General features: G+C 46.7%; 1 protein-coding gene across 1 annotated transcript in view; it reads left to right on the plus strand.

Annotated features, from left to right (window-relative positions):
• The window catches only part of srd5a1 (steroid-5-alpha-reductase, alpha polypeptide 1 (3-oxo-5 alpha-steroid delta 4-dehydrogenase alpha 1)), a 33,214-nt gene extending 11,276 nt beyond the window's left edge, over positions 1 to 21,938 (plus strand). The window contains exons 2-5 of the mRNA XM_052016526.1: positions 5,559 to 5,725; positions 20,049 to 20,150; positions 20,239 to 20,389; positions 21,802 to 21,938. Coding sequence (XP_051872486.1) covers positions 5,559 to 5,725; positions 20,049 to 20,150; positions 20,239 to 20,389; positions 21,802 to 21,868 — 487 coding nt within the window. The 3' untranslated portion in view covers positions 21,869 to 21,938. The remainder of the gene's footprint in view (positions 1 to 5,558; positions 5,726 to 20,048; positions 20,151 to 20,238; positions 20,390 to 21,801) is intronic.
• Positions 21,939 to 23,371: the final 1,433 nt, after the last annotated feature.

Below are 23,371 nucleotides of genomic sequence, written 5' to 3' on the forward strand. Positions count from 1 at the left end.
GTGTACAACTGCACATTTCTCAACATTGAATCTCATCTGCCATTTTCTTGCCCATTCTCCTAAACTGTCTATGGTCCCTCTGCATTCTTTCTATTTCCTCTATGCTCCCTACTCCTCCACTTATCTTGGTGTCATCCGCAAACTTAGCCACACAACCATTTATTCCATCATCCAAATCATTGATGTACAAGGTAAAAAGGAGAGGCCCCAACACCGACCCTTGCGGCACACCACTAGTAACCGGTAACCAACCAGAACGAGATCCTTTTATTTCCACCCTTTGCTTCCTGCCAACCAGCCAATTCTCCACCCATTTTGCTACCCTGCCCATAATTCCATGACCTCTCATCTTATTAATCAGTCTCTTGTGAGGCACCTTATCGAAGGCCTTTGAAAGTCTAAATACACAACATCTACCGCCTCTCCCTTATCCACCCTACCTGTGATTTCTTCAAAAAACTCCAATAGGTTGGCAGACAGGACCTCCCCTTCACAAAACCATGTTGACTAGGTCCTATCTTGCCTTGCGCCTCTAGGTATTCGGTAACCTCCTCCTTGAGGAATAGACTCCAATAATTTTCCCACCACTGACGTCAGACTAATAGGTCTGTAATTGCCTTTGTGCTGCCTCCCACCTTTCTTATATAACGGAACTACATTCGCTACCCTCCAGTCCTCCGGAACCATGCCAGAATCTATCGATTCCTGAAAAATAATCGCCAACGCCTCCGCTATCTCCACAGCCACCTCCTTCAGAACCCGGGGATGCACCTCATCCGGTCCGGGAGACTTATCAGCCTAAGCCCCTTTAGTTTTCCAAGCACCTTCTCCCTATTAATCTCAATTGAACTCAGCTCCAATTCGTGAGACTCCTGACTAATGGGCACATTGCTTATGTCCTCCACGGTGAAGACCGATGCAAAATATTCATTCCAATTCCCTTGCCATCTCACTATCATCCATTATAATACCTCCTGCACCGTTATCAATTGGTCCTATGTCAACCCGTGTCTGTCTTTTATTCTTATGTATTAAAAAAACTCTTAGAATCCTTCCGAATGTTGTCCGCCAGCTTCCTTTCGTAACTCATCTTGCTTTCCTAATGACCTTCTTAGTTTCTCTCTGCAGATTTTTAAAATCGTTCCAATCTTCTGTTTCCCACTAATTTGTTGCTACTTTGTACGCCGCCCCTTTTGCTTTTATTTTATCCTTCACCTCCCTCGTTATCCACATCTGTGCCTTTTTTCCATTCAAAACCTTCTTTTTTCTTGGAATATATCTGTCCTGCATTGTCCTTATTTCCTGTAGAAATTTCTTCCATTTTTCTCTGCCGTCCCTCCAGCTAACTTACTCCTCCAATCAATTTGGGCCAACTCATCTCTCATACCTTTGTAATTTCCCTTATTCCACTGAAATATCGATACACCAGTTATCAGCTTCTCCTTCTCAAACTTGAAACTAAACTCAATCATATTGTGATCACTTGTTCCCAGTGGTTCCTTTACCTTTAGTTCCCTAATCACCTCGGGTTCACTACACAGCACCCAATCCAAACAGCCGATCCCCTGGTGGGCTCCTCAATAAGTTGCTCCAGAAAAACATCCCTTAGACATTCCACAAACTCACTCTCCTGAGTACTACCGCCTTGCTGCATTTCCCAGTCCACCTTCATGTTAAAATCCCCCATAATTATCTTCACATTGTCACTCTGACATGCTTTTTTCTATCTCAATCTGCAACTTATGGTCCACTTCCTGACTGCTGTTCGGGGGCCTATATATGACTGCTATTATTGTTCTTTTACCCTTGCTATTTCTCAGCTCCACCCATAAGGATTCCACCTCCTCTGACCCAATGTCCTTCCTTTCTATTGATTTTATATCGCTACTAACCATCATGGCCACACCTCCCCCTCTGCCTACCCTCCTATCCTTCCTATATACTGTATACCCCTTGACATTCAGTTCCCAATCACATCCATCATGAAGCCACGACTCAGTGATTGCAACGATGTCATATTTATTAACCTGTAGTTGTGCCACTAGGTCATCTACTTTATTCCTGATGCTACGTGCATTTAAATATAGTATGTTTAGACTGGTATCTGCTATTGATTTTATTGTACCTCTATTGATCAGCAGATTATCCTGACTTTCTACCTGTCCATCCTTCTTACTATCTTCGCTACCTACTATCTTAGACATGTTCGTGTAGACCTCATCCCCTATCCTAACATTCGGTATCCGAACATCCTCATCCCCGATCCTAACATTCTGTATCCTAACATCCGGATTTGTTGTACTTCTATTATTCAGTAAATTATCCTGACTTATCACCTGCCTGTCATTCTTGCCATCCTCAATGGATTCGTTTCTATACACTTTCTCCCTCACCTTAGCATCTTGTAACCTAGCATCCTGGTTACCATCCCCCTGCCAGATCAGTTTAAAACCCTCCCCTACAACTAAATTAAACATTCCCGCCAGGATATTGGACCCTTTGGAGTTTAGATGCAACCCATCCTTAGCAAATAGGTCTTGCCTCCCCCAAAAAAGGTCCCAGGTATCCAAGAATCTGAAGCCCTGCCCCTTGCACCAGTCACTCAGCCACGCATTTAACTGCCAGAGCTTTCTATTCTTCCTGTCATTGATACGCGACACGGGTAGTAGTCCTGAGATTACTACCCTTGAGGTCCTACTTTTCAACCTTCTCCCTAATGCCTTGTATTCCTCCTTCAGGACCTCTTCTCTTTTCCTACCTACATCATTGGTACCTACATGTACCAAGATTTCTGGCTGCTCACCCTCCCCCCTCAGAATATTCTCGACACGGTCTGTGATATCCCGTACCCTGGCACCAGGGAGGCAACACACCATCCGAGACTCATTATCGCTATCGCAGAATCTCCTATCCGTACCCCTTACTATCGAATCCCCAATAACCACTGCATGTCTCTTCCTCTGCTGGACCACAGTATCAGACACGGTGCCAAGGTCCTGGCTGCTGAGGTCTTCCTCTATGAAGTCATCCTCTCCAACCGAATCTAAAATGAGATATCGGTTTTTGAGGGGGACTGCCACTGAGGTGCTGTCTACATAATCTTTATAACTCCTGTCTATCTCCTGCTCGCTCTCCCTAACCAACCGAAGGTCATCCAGCTGCTGCTCCAGACTCTCAATCCGTTCCTTGAGGAGCCGCATCTCGGTGCACTTTGCGCAGATGTAGTTATCAGGGAGTCTGGTCGTCTCCCAGGGGCCCCACATCTGACACTCCAAACACAACACTAATCCCAGATGCATACTGCTGAATATCACTGAGCTCAACACTAAACTAAACTAATAACTCACCCCTCTCTATAATCTCGCCTCTTTCCCGCTCTCGCCGAAGCCCGTTGAGCCAAAGCCCAACCCACTCTGCTCCCTCTCACTCCACTGCCCGCTCCGACGCTGCCCGCTAGATATGCTAGTCTGCTTTTTAAATCGCCCGCGCGCTTCCGGGTGACGTCACGCGCCTGCGCAGTCACTCGCCGCTGTCCCGAACGCTAGAAAGAGAAAAAAAAAACCTCGTTATTTTCCGGCAATCTCCGCTCTCTCGTACCTGCTGCCTGCACCTTCGGCATGACCACTTCACTAAAGCTTGTGTCCATAATGCTCTCAGCATCACTGGAATTGCAGTTCCAGCCACTCGATGCAGTCAGTCAGGAGCTGCAGCTAGTTACGCTTCCCACGGTTATAGTCACCAGGCACACTGGAGGTTTCCCCAATCTCCCACATTCTGCAGAAGGAGCAAACTACAGAGGAAAGTAGCACATCTTATCTTGCCACTGCTCAGACTCCTTGCCAAAACCTCTCGAGCCAAAACCTCAGCTCCAAAAAATGGTCATTGTGAGAAATCTGAAATAAAAATAGAAAACGCAGGAAATTGTCAGCAGAGCAGGCAGCGTCCATGGAGAAATTGTTTCACCAGAACATATGATGGAACCTTTCCTGAATTATCTACCAGTTCTAAGGAAAGGTAATCAAATTGAAACAATAACTTGTTTCTTTCTCCACAGATGCTACCTGACTTAAGGAGTGTCACCAGCATTTTCAGCTTGCACTTTGTTAACATCATTAAATCAGACACTCACAAGGAGGCTGGTAGATTGATTTCCTATTTATTGGGAAATTTTGCAGCAAAGTGGAGGTAGGAACTGCTGGACCTCCCTCTGTCCCAGCCAAGATCTGCAGTTTGCCTTTTGATCACAAATAATCTGCTCAGGTCATGGCCAGCAGACTACAAGTTGATCATTGGTGGACCTCAGAAGCCCTGTGGTCCGTAAACTCTACTTAGTTGCTTGGGGTCAATTTGATCAGCAACTTTGTGGATATGGGACAATGAGGGACCAATATCCTAACATACGAGACATACAAAGTATTAGATATGGTAGACTTGGCTGTCCCAGACCTTGCACATAAAAATGCACCCAAACCATGCAGTAGCCCTTGTCTCTGCAGTCACTCACAATGGCAGGAGGAGGGAGAAAATTGGTGGAAAGGAAATCCCTGCAGGGATAAACCATTGGTGGTCAGAGAGAAAATTGGGGAGTGGCTAGGGGTTCAGGCTGGTGGAAAAGGGGACAAGAGTATTGGGATGGGTAAAAATTCTAGGAGGGAGAAAATCACAGGTTTGGAAAAGATTGTTGAGAGATAATTGGAGGAAGATCATAGTGTGGAGAGGATTGCAGGCGGAAATGATATGGGCAAAATGATGTGGACAGGAAATAGAAAGGTCAGAGTTACGGAAGAAGGAAACTTGAGTAACCTTTTTATAAAACAGTGGTTCAGTCACAACTGGAGGACTGTGTCTCATTCTGAACGCCACACTTTCAGAAAGACAATGGGTTGCAACGTTGACTGTTGATTTTGCTCCATAGATGCTGCCTGAGTTCCTCCAGCATTTCGCATGTGTTTCTCCAGAGTTCCAGCATCTGCAGTCTCTTTTGTTTCTTTTATTAAAATGATTCCAGGATTGAGGAACTTTAATTATTTGGGTAAATGTAGAAGCTGGTTGGGAGGGGGTGGAGGTGGGGGGCAGTTCTGAAAGGGGTAATTAAATTCTTGAAGAATATGAACAAAGAAACTTTTCCTATTGATGGAGGGGTCAAGAACGAGGAGCCGTAGAATGAGGTGACTGATTATTTTTCATAATGAATGGTTAGGGTCTGGAATGCACTGCACTGTGGAAGCAGATTCAATTATAGCATTCACAAGAGAGCGAATAGCATTGATAATTATCTTAAAAAAATCTTGCAGGGCCTTAAGGAGATGGTAGGTTATTGCAACCATTGCTCTGACACTGACTTTGTATGGATGCAGCCATTCAGTGATTCTATTCTGTCAAAAAATGGATAAGTCTGATTTTAAAATAAATAAAATGATTGCGTATGAAAGTGAGGAGCAATACATGGCAGCCATTAATGTCGTAAATTATGAGCTACTTACCTCAATTCATTAGTATTTCCCTGCAATACTTTCCTTTGAGGTAAAAGTGATAAATAATTCTCTTCTTCATTGCAGGTCATTGATATACCCCTTTTTAATCAGAGGAGGAAAGTCGACGCCCTTCGCTATTTTTGTAATGGCTTTAGCATTTTGTACATGTAATGGATACCTGCAGGCCATAAACCTAACCAAGCATGCTGTTTATTCCTCTGACTGGATAACTGATCCACGCTTCCTCACAGGTAATCTTTGTCTGATGTAAAAGTTTACTTTTGTGGATGTGGATATTCTTGTTCAGGTTGCAAATCTATTTATTACAAGAGATCAACTTGTCAGCTATTGTTTTTCTCCATTAAACTCAATCTGTAGTACCTACAATTGTTGTCCAGTTCAGATATATCTCAGAATAATGGATTTAATCAGTTGGATGCTGCAATGAACAGTCAGGAAGGAAAAGTATCTGAACTTGTAGCAAAGAGCAGAGCAGCAGCCTAGCTAGGGCATCATGTGATTCTGATAGTTGCCTGGTGTAGTTGATAAAACTGGATAAGAGTGCTTGCTTAACAGCTTATCATTTGATCAGAATCAGATTTATTATCACTGACATATGTTGTGAAATTTGTTGTTTTGCAGCAGCTGTACAGTGCAGGACATAAAAATTACCATGTTACCCCTCAAAAAATAAATAAAGCAAAAGAGGAATAATGAAGTAGTGTTCATGGGTTCATGGACTGTTCAGAAATCTGATGGCGGAGGGTAAGAAGCTGTTCCTGAAACATAGAGTGTGGGTCTTCAGGCTGCTGTACCTCTTCCCTGAGAAGACAGTATGTCCCAGGTGGTGAGGGTCCTTAATGATGGAAACTGCCTTCTTGAGGCACCACCTCTTGAAGATGTCCTCATTGGTAGGGAGGGTTGAGCTCGTGATGGAGCTGGCTGAGTCTACAACCCTCTACAGTCTCTTTTGATCCTGTGCATTGGACCCTCCATACCAGGCGGTGATGCAACCAGTCAGAATGCTCTCCACCGTACATCTGTAGAAATTTGCAAGAGTCTTTGGTGACATACCAAATCTCTTCAAACTTCTAATGAAGCATGCCTTCTTCGTGACTGCATCAATGTGTTAGGCCCAGGCCCTGAGATGTTGACTCCCAGGAACTTGAAGCTGCTCACCATTTCCACCGCTGATCCCTCAATGAAGACCGGTGTGTGTTCTCCCAGCTCCCCCTTCCTGAAGTCCACAATCAATTCATTGGCCTTGCTGATGTTGAGCGCGAGGTTGTTGTTGTAACACCACTCAACCAGCCGATCCATCTCACTCCTGTACGCCTCCTCATTGCCATTTGAGATTCTGCAAGCAACAGTGGTTGTCATCAGCAAGGAGGAAACGTTACTACCGATTCACACTGACTGTGGTCTCCCGATAAGCAAGTCTGTAATGACCTACTATTGTGCTCCGCTTCCATTTTAGCAATGTTATGTGAGAGGGAGGCCACCCTTTACATTTTGCAAAAAGACATAAATTGTAATTTTCCAATCCGCTTGAAATTAAATGGATTGTCTGAGTTTACTGTATTTAACTTGCTGCTTCTCCTGGGTTGTGGTCTTGACCAGCTGTTTGGAGCAGTAGGATAGGGAACATCCTTTAAGGCAATCTTTTAATTTGGGCTCACATTAGTGTGGCTTGATGTAGTTTCAACAATCTAGGGAAGCCAAGGGAATTTGTTGTGGTTTTTCCACCGAATAACCTGGTGGGAAGAGGAACCAGGGCCAGAAGAATCCAGAGTCGTGAGGAAGGGTCTCGACCCAAAATGGCAACTGTTTATTTCCCTCCATCGATGCTGCTTGACCTGCTGAGTTCCTCCAGTATTTTGTGTGAGGAGCAGAAGTAGGCCAGTCAGCCCCTTGATCCTGCTCTGCCATTCAGTCAGATCCAATCTTGGCCTTACCATCACCCTACCACTCTCTCCCCACCCTTCTACATGTCTGTCTGCCTCCATCTTGAATGAATTCAATGACTTAGCCTCTATAGCTGTCTGGGATGGAAAATTTCAAAGATTCATGACCCTCAGTGAAGAAATTCCTCCTCATCTCCATCTGAAGTGGGGAACTCTTTATTCTGAAACCATGCCCACAAGCTCTCGACATCCCCACATTCTCTCAGCATCTGCCTTGTCAATTCCCCTCAGGATCATTTGTATTTATGTAAGATCATTCTTATTTTTCTATACTCCAATGAGCAGGCACAGTAGTGTAGTGGTTAGGGCAACGCTATTACAGCGCCAGCGACCTGGGTTCAATTCCCGCTGCTGTCCGTAAGGAGTTTGTACGTTCTCCCCGTGTCTGTGTGGGTTTCCTCCAGGTGCTCCAGTTTACTCCCACATTCCAAACATGTACGGGTTAGGAAGTTGTGGGCATGCTATGTTGGCGCCGGAAGCATGGCGACACTTGCAGGCTGCCCCCAGAACACTCAACACAAAAGATGCATTTCATTGTGTGTTTTGATGTACATGTGACTAATAAAGATATCATATATGCCCAACCCGTTTAAACTTTCTTCATATGTCAGCCCCTTCATTGCAGAAAGCAACCTGGTGAACTTCCAGTGCAAGCATATTCTTCTTTAAATAGAGAGACCAAAATTATATGCAGTACTGCAGGTGCAATCTCATCAATGTCAAGTAAAGCCACATCAAAACTCCACTGCTTTCATTCTCCATAATCTTTGCAAAAACATTCAATAAGTCTTCCTAATCACTTGCTGTAACTGCATGCTAACTTCTTGTTTTTCTCGTTCGAAGATCACCAAATTCCTTCTGTACCATAGTTATTTTATTCTCACTGTTTAAATAATAATCAGTATTTTCATTCTTAATGGGTAGCCGCATGTTATACTCAATCTGCCAACTTCTTGCCCTCTCACGTAACGGGTTTCGCTTCGGAAGACTTCGGAGCAGTTAAGTTTTAAGTTTTACTTTATTATCTATTTTTTTAATAGGGTTTTAGTTATAAGGGTTAGTTTTTAATGGGGTTGTAATTATTAGGGTTAGATTTTTATAAGGTTCTTCTTTGAGTTTTTCTATAAGTTTTAGTCGGGAAGAGTGGGGGCCGGACTGCGCAGGCATGGTGCAGGCATTTTAAAAAGCAAACCGCCATATCCAGCGGGCAGCGTTGGAGTGGGCTGCTGAGTGAGAGGAAGCAGAGTGGTTGGGCTTTGGCTCAAGGGGCTTCGGTGTAAAGGGGTAAGGCAGGTGAGTAGCTGGTAGGTAGGTAAAGGTAAGGTTTACCTGTTATCTGTGGTAAATATTTAAGTAGGAAAAACTAGGGGGCTAAAAAAAGGAATTAGTTCAGATGGAGGACAGGGTGGTGCGCTGCAGCTGCTTGATGTGGGAACTCGTGGACCTTGCTGCGGTCCACGATGGCTACATCTGCAGTAAGTGCTTGAGGCTGGAGGAACTTCGGCTCAAAATCGATGAGCTGGAGTTACAGCTTCAAACACTGCGCAGCATCAGGGAGGGGGAGAGTTTTGTAGATACTGTACATAAGGAGACGGTTACCCCCCCCTTAAAGCAGGTACTTCTGGAGTCCAGGAAGTAGACAGACGGGTGACTGTCAGGGGAGGGAAAAGGAAAAAGAAAATGAACAGGCAGATAGAGCAGAGGACCCCGGAGGCTGTTCCCCTCAGTAACAGGTTTTCCTCTTTGGAGACTGTTGAGGGGGATGACCTGCCGGGGCCTAGCAGCAGTAGCCAGGTCTATGGCACTGGGACCGGTCCTGCTGCTAGGAAGGGAAGGGAGGAGAAAATGAAGGCGGTAGTGATAGGGGACTTGATAGTCAGGGAAACAGATAGGAGGTTCTGTGGCAGTGAGCATGAATCCCGGATGGTTTGTTGCCTCCCAGGTGCCAGGGTCCGGAATGTCACTGATCAGGTCCACAGGATTCTAGAGTGGCAGGGAGAACAGCCAGAAGTCATGGTTCAGGTTGGTACCAACAACATAGGTGGGAGGAGGGATGAGGTCCTGAAAAGTGAGTTTAGTGAGCTAAGCAGAAGGCTGAAGGACAGGACGTCGAGGATAGCGATCTTGGGATTGCTGCCAGTGCCATGCGATAGTGAAGGTAGGAATAGGAGGAGATGGCAGATAAATGCATGGCTGAGAAGTTGGTGCAGGAGGGAAGGTTTTAGATTTTTGGATCATTGGGATCTCTTCTGGGGAAGGTGGGACCTGTACGGAGAGGACGGGTTACACCCGAACTTGAGGGGGGCCAATATCCTTGCGGTCAGGTTTGCTAGGGTGGTTCAGGAGGGTTTAAACTAGATTGCGAGGGGGAAGGAAACTGGAGGAGTAGGTCAGAGGAAGAAGGGGATGGGGAAAGTCAGATCTGACAGGTAGAGAGGCTTTGAGGAAGGAGAAGCAGGGTACAGGCTACAAAAGTAGTAAGGTGGATGGGCTAAAGTGCATTTACTTGAATGTGAGAAGCATCAGGAATAAGGGAGATGAACTGAGAGCTTGGATAAGTACATGGGACTATGATATTGTGGCTATTACAGAGACATGGCTGACATCGGGGCAGGAATGGATATTGAATATTCCTGGTTTTCAGTGTTTTAAAAGGGATAGGGAGTGGGGGAGAAGAGGAGGAGGGGTGGCAATACTGGTCAGGGACACGGTTACAGCTGCAGAAAGGGTAGATAATGTAGAAGGATCCTCTCTAGAGTCAATATGGGTGGAAGTTAGGAAAAAGAAAGAGGCAGTTACCCTCCTGGAAGTATTCTATAGGCTCCCTGGTAGCAGTAGGGATACTGAGGAGCAGATTGGGAGGCAGTTTTTGGAGCGATGCGAAAATAACAGAGTTATTATAATGGGAGACTTCAACTGTCAAAATATTGATTGGCACCTACTTAGTGCCAAAAGTTTAGACGGGGCGCAGTTTGTTAAGTGTGTCCAGGACGGATTCCTGATGCAGTATGTTGACAGGCTGACTAGAGGGAATGCCATATTAGATCTAGTTTTAGGTAATGAACTGGGTCAGGTGACAGATCTTTTGGTGGGTGAGCATTTGGGGGACAGTGACCATTGCTCCATAACCTTTAGAATTGTCATGGACAGGGATAGGGGCAAAGAGGACGGGAAGATATTTAATTGGGGGAAGGTGAATTCTGAGGCTGTAAGGTGAGATCTTGGGAGTGTAAATTGAGGTGACATTATTGAAGGGAAATGTACTATGGAGATGTGGTCGATGTTCAGGGATCTTTTGCAGGATGTTAGGGATAAATTTGTCCCGGTGAGGCAGAGAAGGAATGGTAGGGTGAAGGAACTGTGGGTGACGATAGAGGTGGAACAACTAGTTAGGAAGAAGAGGGCAGCATACATAAGGTGTAAGCAGCAAGGATTGGACAGGGCTCGTGAGGAATATAGAGCAGCAAGGAAGGAGCTTAAGAAAGAGCTGAGGAGAGCGAGAAGGGGACATGAAAAGGCTTTGGCGAGTAGGGTTAAGGAGGATCCCAAGGCTTTTTTCTCGTACATAAAGAGCAGAAGGGTGGCTAGGTAAAGGTAGGTCCAATTAAAGACAAAGGTGGGAGGATGTGCCTGGAAGCTGTGGAAGTGGGTGAGGTTCTCAATGAATACTTCTCTTCAGTATTCACCAAGGAGAGGGGTCTTGATGAAGCTGAGAACAGTGTAGGTGAGGGTAATGTGCTGGAGTATGTAGATATTAAGAGAGAGGATGTGTTGGAGTTGTTAGAAAATATTAGGACTGGTAAGTCCCTGGGGCCTGACGGAATATTCCCCAGGCTGCTTCGTGAGGCGAGGGAGGAGATTGCTGAACCGTTGGTTAGGATCTTTGAGTCGTCGTTGTCAATGGAGATGGTACCGGAGGATTGGAGGGTGGCGAATGTGATCCCCTTATTCAAAAAAGGTAGTAGGGATAGTCCAGGGAATTACAGACGAGTGAGCCTTGCGTCTGTGGTGGGTAAGCTGTTGGAATGGATTCTAAGAGATAGGATCTATGAGCATTTGGAGAAACATGGTCTGATTAGGGACAGCCAGCATGGCTTTGTGAAGGGAAGATCTTGCCTCACAAGCCTGATAGTGTTCTTTGAGGAGGTGACGAGGAAGATTGATGAGGATAGTGCAGTAGATGTGGTCTACATGGATTTTAATAAGGCGTTTGACAAGGTGCCACATAGTAGTGTCATAAACCAGCAACAAAAGAAACACACTGAGCATGATTCAGTGTTAAAAACTATTTTATTAATCACTACTTATGATAATACGTAAAATAAAAGTAAAAATGTTAGTATGTTAGAATTCAAAAATGTTAAACCTCGAACGTTAACCCCAAAACTAAACTCGTCGTGCGTGTGTGTGTGACAAAGTCCAAAACTCCCAGTTCCGGAATGGTTCTTAAAGTTCAGTTCCGCAAGCCATAAGGTGAAACATGAGCAAGGGCTTCTTCAACAACCACCGTTGTCTGAAGATAAGATGTAGATGTAGAAAAACATAGAGAGAGTACATACGAAATCCAAATGTTCCACGATGGACCCCAAACGACACTCCAGTGTTTACTCGGTAGTGACTTCCTCACCCCGAAAAGCATCCGAACCGTGGTCGTCCACACACAAATACCTGTTTCCTTCTACAGGTCAGCAACAAAGTGAACTCCACCGGATTACTTCCAACTTCCATACATGGATTTCAGTGGCAAACACAGTTATTGTTTCTCATCCATCGATAGAGAAAACAAGCAGGCTGGTGTCTCTCTCCCTTCTCTCTCTCTCTCTCTTTTTTCTTCTTCTAACTTCTTCAACAACGTCATTACGTCCTTTATCTTCTATTGACGTAAGCACGCCCCACACACATACACACACACTCTCTATCTTAAAGGGACTTTCACTGAGTCCGTAACAGTAGGCTTCTTCAGAAGGTCAGAGGGCATGGGATCCAGGGAGGCTTGGCCATGTGGATTCAGAATTGGCTTGCCTGTAGAAAGCAGAGGGTTGTGGTGGAGGGAGGGCATTCAGATTGGAGGGCTGTGACTAGTGGTGTCCCACAAGGATCGGTTCTGGGACCTCTACTTTTTATGATATTTATTAATGACTTAGATGAGGGGGTGGAAGGCTGGGTCAGCAAGTTTGCAGATGACACAAAGATTGGTGGTATTGTGGATAGTGTGGAAGGTTGTCGAAGCTTACAGAGGGATATTGATAGGATGCAGAGCTGGGCTGAGAAGTGGCAGATGGAGTTCAATCCAGAGAAGTGTGAGGTGGTACACTTTGGAAGGACAAACTCCAAGGCAGAGTACAAGGTAAATGGCAGGATTCTGAGCAGTGTAGAGGAGCAGAGAGATCTGGGGGTTCATATCCACAGATCATTGAAAGTTGCCTTGCAGGTGGATAGGGTAGTTAAGAAAGTTTATGGGATATTCGCTTTCATAAGTCGGGGGATCGAGTTTAAGAGCCGCAAAGTGATGATGCAGCTTTACAAAACTCTGGTTAGGCCTCACAGAGTACTGTGTCCAGTTCTGGTCGCCTCATTATAGGAAGGATGTGGAGGCATTGGAAAGGGTGCAGAGGAGGTTTACCAGGAAGCTGCCTGGATTAGAGGGTATAGATTATGAGGACAGATTAAAGGAGCTAGGGCTGTTCTCATTGGAGAGGAGGAGGATGAGGGGAGACATGATAGAGGTGTACAAAATAATAAGAGGAATAGATAGAGTGAACAGGCAGCGCCTCTTTCCCAGGGCGCCAATGCTCAAAACAAGAGGACATGGCTTTAAGGTATTGGGTGGGAAGTTCAAGGGTGATGTCGGAGGTTTTTCACCCAGAGAGTGGTTGGTTCATGGAATGCGCTGCCTGGGATGGTGGTGGAGGCTGATACATTGGACAAGTTCAAGAGATTGTTAGATAAGCATTTGGAGAAATTTAAGTTAGAGGGATATGTGGGAGGAAGGGGTTAGATAGTCTTAGGTGTGGTTTGAAGGTCGGCACAACATGGTGGGCCGAAGAGCCTGTATTGTGCCGTATTGTTCTATGGTTCTGTGATTCTATCTATATTCCTTTGTAGTCTCTTTGTTTCTGCCTTACAATTTGCTAGCTCTTCATCCAAATCACTTATATAAATAATAAGTATTAGGGGTCACAGCACTGATCCTTGTGGCACCCCACGAGTTACTGTTTGCCAATTTGAAAATGACCCACTTATCCTGACTCTCCATTTTCTCTTAGTTACCCACTAACCTATACATGCTAATATATTAGACATGTGAGACGTGTGCTAATATGCACGTCATTTTTGTCTCACCAACCTCTCTTGCCACCCTCTACCCTGTTGAGGAACCTGACTCTGTCGGAGTAGGACATTGCATAATTGCCATTGACACTCCAACTATCTGTTGTGATCCTGGGACCAAGTGGAATAAAACACTAGTATAGTGGAGCAAATTTCACAAGTGTAGTGAGGCACCCCATACAAGTAGATGCAGCTAGGCTAGGGGCCTGATGTAGCTAGTGTGCCATTGACTGAAGTTGTACATGAGTTCTATGCTGAAGGTCTCTTGTGAAGATTTCAACGGGCAGCCACCAAAAAAAGACTGATGCAGTTTCCTTGTGGAAGCCCTCGGGGCATTGTACAGTCCACCCAAAGAGCTGAGAGAGGGTGAAGGAACATGGGGGAGTCACCTGGAACTTGAAGCCTATCTTTGCCATTTGGGAGGTGCAGACCCCGCCATGTTGGAGTGAATGATGGTAGAGGTGTCATCTTTTTCTGCAGTACAGACAGACCACTCAAGCAGAGGAAACTCGGAACACTGCCTTTAGAATTCTTCTTACTGCTTGCCAGGTGCAGAATGTTGCCATCATGGATTTGGTCCTTGGAATGGGATCTTGTGGTATCTCCTGCTGATTGCAAGTTGAGTCAGGTTCCTCAACAGGGTAGAGGGTGGCAAGAGAGGTTGATGAGACAAAAATGACGTGCATATTAGCACACGTCTCACATGTCTAATATATTAGCATGTATAGGTTAGTGGGTAACTAAGAGAAAATGGAGAGTCAGGATAAGTGGGTCATTTTCAAATTGGCAAACAGTAACTCGTGGGGTGCCACAAGGATCAGTGCTGTGACCCCCTAATATTTATTATTTATATAAGTGATTTGGATGAAGAGCTAGCAAGTTGTAAGGCAGAAACAAACAGACTACAAAGGAATATAGATAGAATCACAGAACCATGGAACAATATGGAACAATGGGATCCTGTGGTATCTCCTGCTGATTGCAAGACTATTTGATGCCTACCTGGGGCAGTGCCGCAGGCTCTATGGAGCAAGAATCTTCTATCGTCAATCGGGGTGATAGTGTAGCGACTCACCGCACCGGCATCGAACCAGCTCCCGACATCGCGACGTCGTCGGAGGCCCCGATCCAAGATGGCGCGGGGCCCTCCTTCTTCCCCGTTGTTGGGCTGGGAAAGCCCGCACGCGGGAAGGTCAGGTGACCTGCGCGTGACGTCAGCACGGGAAGTTTTCAGATAAAAAGGCGCACCGCGCCCCTGTCGGCATTCAACCTCTGATTCCGTGACTCTGTGTCTTCATTTCATAGTGTGTAGCTAGCCACTACATTGGTGACCCCGACGGGCCCAAACATTTTTGGACCCACGATGTTTGCACAGCAAGAGGTACAGGCAGTAGCCCTTAAACTGCCCACCTTCTGGACCCTCTGGCCCAGTGTCTGGTTCGATCAGGCCAAGGCCCAGTTCCAGGTTCGCCAGGTCACCAGGGACGACACCAAGTACTATTACGCAGTGGGCACCCTCGACCAAGACACCGCAGCCCAAGTCGAGGATTTCATCCAGGCGCCCCCGGAAGAGGAGAAGTACGATAAGTTCAAGACCCTCCTTCTCGAGACTTTCGGCCTTTCCCGACACGAACGGGCCTCCCGCCTACTCCACCTCAATGGGTTGGGCGACAGACCCCCCCCACCGCACTCAGGAATGAGATGTTGGCCCTGGCAGACGGGCATAAACCCTGCCTGCTGTTTGAGCAGATCTTCCTGGAGCAGTTACCCGACAACATCCACCTGGTCCTGGCGGATGCCGATTTCAGCGAACCCCGGAAGGTGGCCGCCCAGGCGGATGTCCTTTGGCAGGCGAAAAAGGAGAGCGGGGTGTCCATTGAGTGCGTTGCCATGCCACGTACCCAGCGGCCCAGCAGGCCAGACCCAGCGATCGAACGCTCCCCACCCGCCACCAGGTCTGAGACACTGACCGACCAATGGTGTTTCTACCACCAGCGGTGGGGCGCTGACACCCGCAGGTGCCGGCCACCATGCAAGTTTCCGGGAAACGCCAGAGCCAGCCGCCTCTGATGGCTACGGCGGCTGGCCACCCGGATAGCCTCTTGCATGTGTGGGACAGGCGTTCCGGACGTCGTTTCCTAGTGGACACCAGAGCCGAAGTCAGCGTCATACCTCCCAACAGCTGCGAGACTCGCAACTGCACACCAGGACCCGCCCTCAGAGCCGCCAACGGCAGCGCCATTCGGACTTTTGGCACCCGGTTGGTACACCTCCAGTTCGGCACCTGCAACTTTACTTGGAGGTTCATCCTGGCCGCCGTTGCACAACCACTCCTTGGGGCAGACTTCCTTCGCGCCAACAGTCTGCTGGTTGACCTGCGGGGTAAGCGTTTGGTACATGCCAGGACCTTCCAAACGTTCTCGGTGGGTGAGGCCAAGCTACCGGCCCCACACCTCGACTCCATCACCACGTCGACCAACGAGTTCACCAGGGTCCTGGCAGAGTTCCCGTCCATACTAACGCCCCAGTTCTTCACCATCTTACCCAAGCACGGCGTCCAGCATCACATCCCCACCCAGGGCCCTCCCCTCCATGCCCGCGCCCGGCGGATACCCCCAGACAAGCTCCACCTCGCAAAAGAGGAATTCAAAAAAATGGAGGAGCTGGGGATCATCCGCAGGTCGGACAGCCCATGGGCCTCTCCGCTACACATGGTCCCCAAGGCAGCCGGAGGCTGGCGACCCTGTGGCGATTACCGATGCCTCAACGACATTACTACCCTGGACCGGTACCCCGTGCCGCACATTCAGGACTTTGCTGCCAACCTGCATAGGCGGTCCATTTTTTCCAAGGTCGACCTCGTCCGCGGGTATCACCAGATCCCGGTGCATCCAGACAACATTCCGAAGACGGCGCTGATCACACCTTTCGACCTCTTTGAATTCATCAGGGTGCCCTTTGGTCTCAAGAATGCTGCTCAGTTCTTCCAACGACTCATGGACACAGTCGGGAACGACCTTAACTTCGCCTTCATATACCTCGACGACATCTTGATCGCCAGCAACAGCCGCCAGGAACATTTCACGCACCTCCGCCAACTCTTTTCTCGCATGAGGGATTTCGGCCTGACCATCAACCCAGCCAAATGCCTATTCGGGCTGGAGACAATCGATTTCTTGGGCCATCGGATTGACAAACACGGCGCCACACCCCTGCCTGCGAAGGTCGATGCCATCCGCCATTTCGCCAGACCCACCTCCATCAAGGGCCTGCAGGAATTCCTCGGTATAGTAAACTTTTGTCACCGGTTCATACCATCCACGGCCTGCATCATGCGCCCGTTGTTTGCTCTCCTGTCAGGCGGAAGCAAGGACATTGTTTGGTCGGAAGAGGCTCACACCGCGTTCGTCGAAACCAAGCAGGCCTTGGCGGACGCGGTCGTGTTGGTGCATCCTCGCACAGACGTCCCGACTGCCCTCACAGTCGACACCTCCAGCACAGCGGTTGGTTGTGTGCTAGAACAGCTTATCGAAGGGCGTTGGCAACTGCTGGCGTTCTTCAGCAGGCACCTTCGACCACCAGAGCTCAAATATAGCGCCTTCGACTGCGAGCTGTTGGTGTTGTACCTGGCCATCAGACACTTCCGTTACTTCTTGGAGGGCAGGCCGTTTACAGCTTTCACCGACCACAAGCCGTTGACCTTGGCCTTCCACAAGGTCTCAGACCCCTGGTCAGCGCGGCAACAGCGGCACTTGTCGTACATCTCAGAGTTCACCACTGACGTCCGCCATCTGTCAGAGAAAGAGAACGCGGTCGCGGATGCACTGTCATGGCCCACCATCCAGGTTTTGTCCCGGGGGTGGATTTTGGCGCCTTAGCGGAGGCGCAGCGAACGGACATGGAGATGCCCAGCTGTCGCACTGCAGTCTCAGGCCTGCGACTGCAAGACCTTCTGGTAGGCCCCGGTGAGCGCACCCTGCTCTGCGATATCTCCACAGGTAGACCCCGCCCCATTGTCCCAGCTGCCTGGCGCCGACGGGTGTTTGATGCCATCCACGGCCTGGCACACCCATCCATCCAGACTACTGTCCGGATGGTGTCAGACAAGTTCGTCTGGCATGGCCTGCGTAAACAGGTTTCCGAATGGGCCCGGTCCTGCACTCACTGCCAGACCTTGAAAGTACAGCAGCACGTCAAGGCCCCCTTGCAGGATTTTCAGCCTACCCGCCGGAGGTTCGACCATATCCATGTCGACCTGGTCGGCCCCCTCCCAGTCACCCGAGGAGCGCGGTACCTCCTCACGATTGTCAACCGTTTTACCCGCTGGCCTGAAGCCATTCCCCTCGCAGATACCTCTGCCCAGTTCTGCGCACGGGCCCTTTTGTCAACTTGGGTGGCCCGTTTTGGTGTCCCGGCAGATATCACCTCAGACAGGGGAGCTCAATTCACCTCCGGCCTGTGGTCTGCCGTTGCCGACTTGTGGGGTTCCTGGATCCACCTCACCACCGCCTATCACCCTCAATCCAATGGGCTGGTGGAGAGGTTCCATTGCCACCTGAAGTCGGCACTCATGGCCTGCCTTAAGGGGCCCAACTGGGTAGACGGACTCCCCTTGGTCCTGCTGGGGATACGCACCGTGCCAAAAGAGGACCTGCATGCCTCGTCTGCGTAGATGGTCTATGGAACACCATTAGTCATCCCGAGTGAGTTCCTGCCAGCCCCTCGGGTGCCAGAGGAAGAACCTGCCGCGGCGCTCGACCGGCTGCGCAAACGGCTTGGAAGCCTGGCCCCGATTCCCACCTCGCGACACGGAGAGGTCCCGACCCGTATGCTGACTTCCCTCCAAGACTGTAAGTTTGTCTTCGTCAGGAGGGGCGCGCACCGATCACCGCTGCAACGGCCGTACGTAGGGCCGTTCCGGGTTGTCAGGAACAATGGGTTTACGTTCGTGCTGGACATTGGGGGGTGCGAGGAGATGTTTACGGTTGACCGGCTGAAGGCGGCTCATTTAGACTCGGACCAACCCATCGGCGCAGGGGCAGGCCACCCAAGTCATAGTTTATTTACTTCTGGTTTTCGCGATGGTATTGCCGATTCTGGGGGGGAGGGGTGCTTATGTAGCGACTCACCTCACCTCACCTCACCTCACCGGCATCGAACCGGCTCCTGACATTGCGACGTCGTCGGAGGCCCCGATCCAAGATGGCGTGGGGCCCTCCTTCTTCCCCATCGTTGGGCTGGGAAAGCCTGCACGCGGGAAGGTCAAGTGACCCGCGTGTGACGTCAGCGTGGGAACTGTAGCGTGGGAAGTTTTTGGATAAAAAGGCGCGCCGCGCCCCTGTCGGCATTCGACCTCTGATTCCGAAACCAGCGACTCTGTGTCTTCATTTCATAGTGTGTAGCTAGCCGCTACAATAGCATTCATGTTCTCCCCTTCGGCACTCGGACAGTGCCTTGCAATTGCCCATTAACAAGCTAATCCAGACTACTGCCACTCAAGCCAGGACTGCCCTTCATGGCCATCTGCTGCCTCCGACAGTGCCAGGAGCAAATAGCAGCTGCAGACACAGTGGAAGCCCGACATAGGAGAGGCAAAGGCATTTGGAAATTAGGTGCAAAATGGATGGCAAGGTGTCTCTGAGGGTAGTGCAGCTATCTCACACATAGCTGACCAGCGACCCAGTTTCGATGCTGACTTCTGGTGTTATTTGTGTGAAGTTTACACTTTGTTGCTGTAACCATGTGGGTTTTCCCTGGGTGCTCCAGTTTCCTCCCATGTCCCAAAGCCATGGTTGTTTTTAGGTTAATTGGTGTCTGAAAATAGCCCCAAATCTAGGTGGGTGGTGGAAGAGTTAAAGGAGTGTTATTGGGCATGTGGAAAGAAGAGGTCACAGGCAAATCAGTGGGGGAATGCGATTGATGGGAAGGTCTGAGAACCAGCATAGAATTGATGGGCTGAATGGCCTCCTATGGGTTGGAAGGATATATAAAATGAAAAGAGCGCTAAGGTGAATAGTTAACAAAATCATATTAAGAGTTGAGATTAAAGTTACATTGTGAATATCTTGATTTTGTAAAGAAATTGTGGGAGATTAAATTGTTTTACCTTGTTTTCATTGCTTGTACAAATAGGTCTATGTTCTATTTTGTTATAGAAATGCACGCAAGCTTTGTCTTTCCTTACTAACCAAGCCTTATTTCTTTCTCAAGTAGAATAGAAACTGTAGGCATTTAAGAGACTCTGATGAAGTTAGTGTTACATTTTAGCTCTTGTTTTTAGGCTCGGCACTCTGGTTTCTCGGATTGTTAGTGAACCTACATTCTGACCATATACTCAGAAACCTACGAAAACCTGGTGAGACAGGATACAAAATCCCACGAGGTGAGTGATTTTAGAAAAATATCAATTAAGCCTTTTAACTAAATGATACTAAATGTCTCCAAATAATTTCTTTGAAAATATTTTAAAGGAGGAATGTTTGAATACGTGTCTGGTGCCAATTTCTTTGGAGAAATAGTTGAATGGATGGGGTATGCTATAGCATGCTGGTGTCTGCCAAGTGCAGCATTTGCTATATTTACGTTTTTCGTAGTCTCTTCTCGGGCTGCACACCATCACCGGTAGGTTCAATTTAAAGTCATTACCCTGTCTGTTGCTTAATTCAATTTACTTTAAATGAGAGGTTCGTAATAACACGAGCGGGCAGGAATACATATTTTGTGGTTGTTACTTTATGTTGTGGAGATGGCATCTCAAGAGGGAGAAGACATGGCCTCAGCAATTGCCTGCTCTTTAAATTCCAGCCTAGTTCAATGAAAAGCAGTGTGATTTCCCATCATACAACATCACCCTCCCAATTAGGAACCTGTCTTCATATATTAGTTTAGCATTCCCGGCTTGGTGGCATTATACAAATAATTAGGTTCTAATGCCAGCAGCCTCCACAATGCCTACTGAACATCCATCAACCCAGAACATAGATCCCAATCTTATTAATCCTCACCTGTATTGGTGACAAATCATGGCACAATCTCCTGCATAATCTCCAGTTTTAAACATGGCAATTAATTTCTTCTCAAATTTTCCTCAATGTTGTTCAAACTATTTTTTAAGCCTGTTTTCCCATCTATTCTTTTCAATTTTGCAGTATCATTAACCTTGGAAATTTGTCAATATTTCTCAACTGTAAATTTATACCCTAAATAGTGTAATTTTTCAACCTGACATGAATGTTATTTTGTAAAATTTTGTAATGTATTTAGATCTGTGTTGCCTTTTGCTTTAATTTCATATTTCATTTTTATATAGTACCAATTGTTATTAGAGTTTGAATAAAAGTTTAGTAAATTTGGATTGTGCTAATTGCTTAAAACTGTAGTTGCCAATCTGGGATGCACAACCCCTCTCAGAGGGCAGGTGTGTAGGTGTTACAGGAGGTCCATAAGACTTCTAATAATATTGTACTAATTTAGTTAGAAAGACCTTAAAAAGGTAAAAAAAAATACATGCTGGTTCTTCCAATAGCGGGGCAGCTAACTGTCCTTAAGAATGCCTTAGACGGCTTCAACACCATGAAAGGACGGGCATGTAACATCAAAACGACTGCAGATGCTGGAAGTTTAAAACAATGCTGAAAATACTCAGCAGGTCAGGCTGCATCTCTGGGAAGAGAAACAGAGTAAAATTTCAGGTTGGAGAGCCTTTGTCAGAACTGAAGGAGACAGGCTTGTTTTCAGTTCTGACAAAGGGTCTCTGACCTCAGACCTTGACTGTGTTTCTCTTCTCAAGATACAGCCTGACCTGGGGAATTTCTCCAGCATTTTCTATTTTTGTTTTAGGCCTGTGACATCATTCAGCATTTATTTGGGGAGAAGGAGTGTGATCAAGTGGAGCTTTCATTCAAAAAGGTTCAGAATCACTGGTTTAAAACATGAAGGAAAATAGTGAAAATATTGTCCAAACACTGGAAATTCTTGTAATGAAATATTTCTGTTGGTACTTTCAAGACATATAATTTATCTTTTCATTGCAGATGGTATCTGGAAAAGTTTGAAGATTATCCAAAGACAAGAAAGATCTTAATACCTTTCCTATATTGAAATAATCAATACAGCCAATAGATTAAAAAGTCAAAAAGAGAATGATTAGAACCTTGAACTCGGATAAAGGTACTGAACTCATCAGAAAAGATTAGATTTATCCATTGGTTGCAGATCGGTTATGGCCTATTGTGAAAAATCTTGCACAATAATACCAGAAGGTAGGAGCAGGAGTAGGTCACCTGGCCCCACAAACCTGCCCCAACATTCAATATGATCATTGCTGATCTGCCCCAGACCTCAGCTCCTCTTTTGTGTCAGTTCGACCGAGCCTTAAATTCCCTGATTTTTTTCAAAAAATTATCTACCTCTCCTTTAATTACCTCCAGTGATATAGCCTTCACAACTTCCTGGGATAGAAAATTTCAGAAATTCACCACCCTCTGAAGCAAACCTCAGTTTTAAAAGACCGTCCCCTTAACTATGTCCCTCATTCAACACTCTCCCACTATTGGAAATATCTCAACATCTACCTTGTCGTGCCCCCTAAAGAATGATCTTATTGAAACTTATATGTTTCAATAAGGTCATTCTTCATTTATTCTAAATTCCTAAGATTACTGATCTAAATTTATTTGCCGTTTATGAATGGACAACCCTCTTGCCCCAGGAATTAGCCTCGTGAATCTCTTTTGAATTGCTTCCAATCCTACAATATCTTTTCCTAAATAAGGGGATCAAAATTGTGTACTGTATTCCAGGTATGACTTCACCAGGACCCTGTACAATTGTAATGATACCTCCCTATTTCCAAACTCCATCCTCCTTGCAATGAAGGCCAACATTACACTTGCCTTCCTAACTATTTTCTGTACATGTATGCTAACTTTTTGTGTTCATGTCCAGGAACACCTAGATCCTTCTGTACTCCACTCATTGCAGTCTCTCCTTTTAGATGATAGTGTGCCTTTCCATTCCTCCTATCAAAGTGCAAGACTTAACATTTTGCTGCATTAACCTGCTGTATTAGGTTGAGAGAATGAGTTTTTACTCGTTCTCTCAATCTATTTATATTCTGTTTCAGGACATCCTCATCAGCCCTTCTAGCTGAATCAGCAAACTTAGATACCTTACACTTCACCCATCCTCCATGTGACAGATATAGACAGTAAATAACTGGAGTCCAAAAATGATCCTCATGGCATGCCGGTAGTTACATCCTCTCAGCGTGAAAAAGTCACATTTATTCCAACTCTCTGTCTGTTATGTGATTACTAGTCTATGTTTATACATCCTTAATACCATGAACTCTTGTATACTAGCTTTTTATCTGAAACTTTATTAAGTACCTTCTTGAAACCCAATACATTACATTTACAGGTTCCTCTCTGTCTGTTGCATCCTTAAAGAACTCCTATCAAATTTGTTAACACAATTAGCCTTTAATAAAACCATCATGACGGGATTTGACTGCAACTATTTTTTCCCTTGATTATAGATTCCAGCATCCTGCCAGTTGAAGAAGTTAAGCTTACTGCCCTGTAGTTTCCTGGTTTTTGTCTC

Source organism: Pristis pectinata, chromosome 5, assembly GCF_009764475.1.
Source record: "Pristis pectinata isolate sPriPec2 chromosome 5, sPriPec2.1.pri, whole genome shotgun sequence".
Taxonomy (NCBI): domain Eukaryota; kingdom Metazoa; phylum Chordata; class Chondrichthyes; order Rhinopristiformes; family Pristidae; genus Pristis; species Pristis pectinata.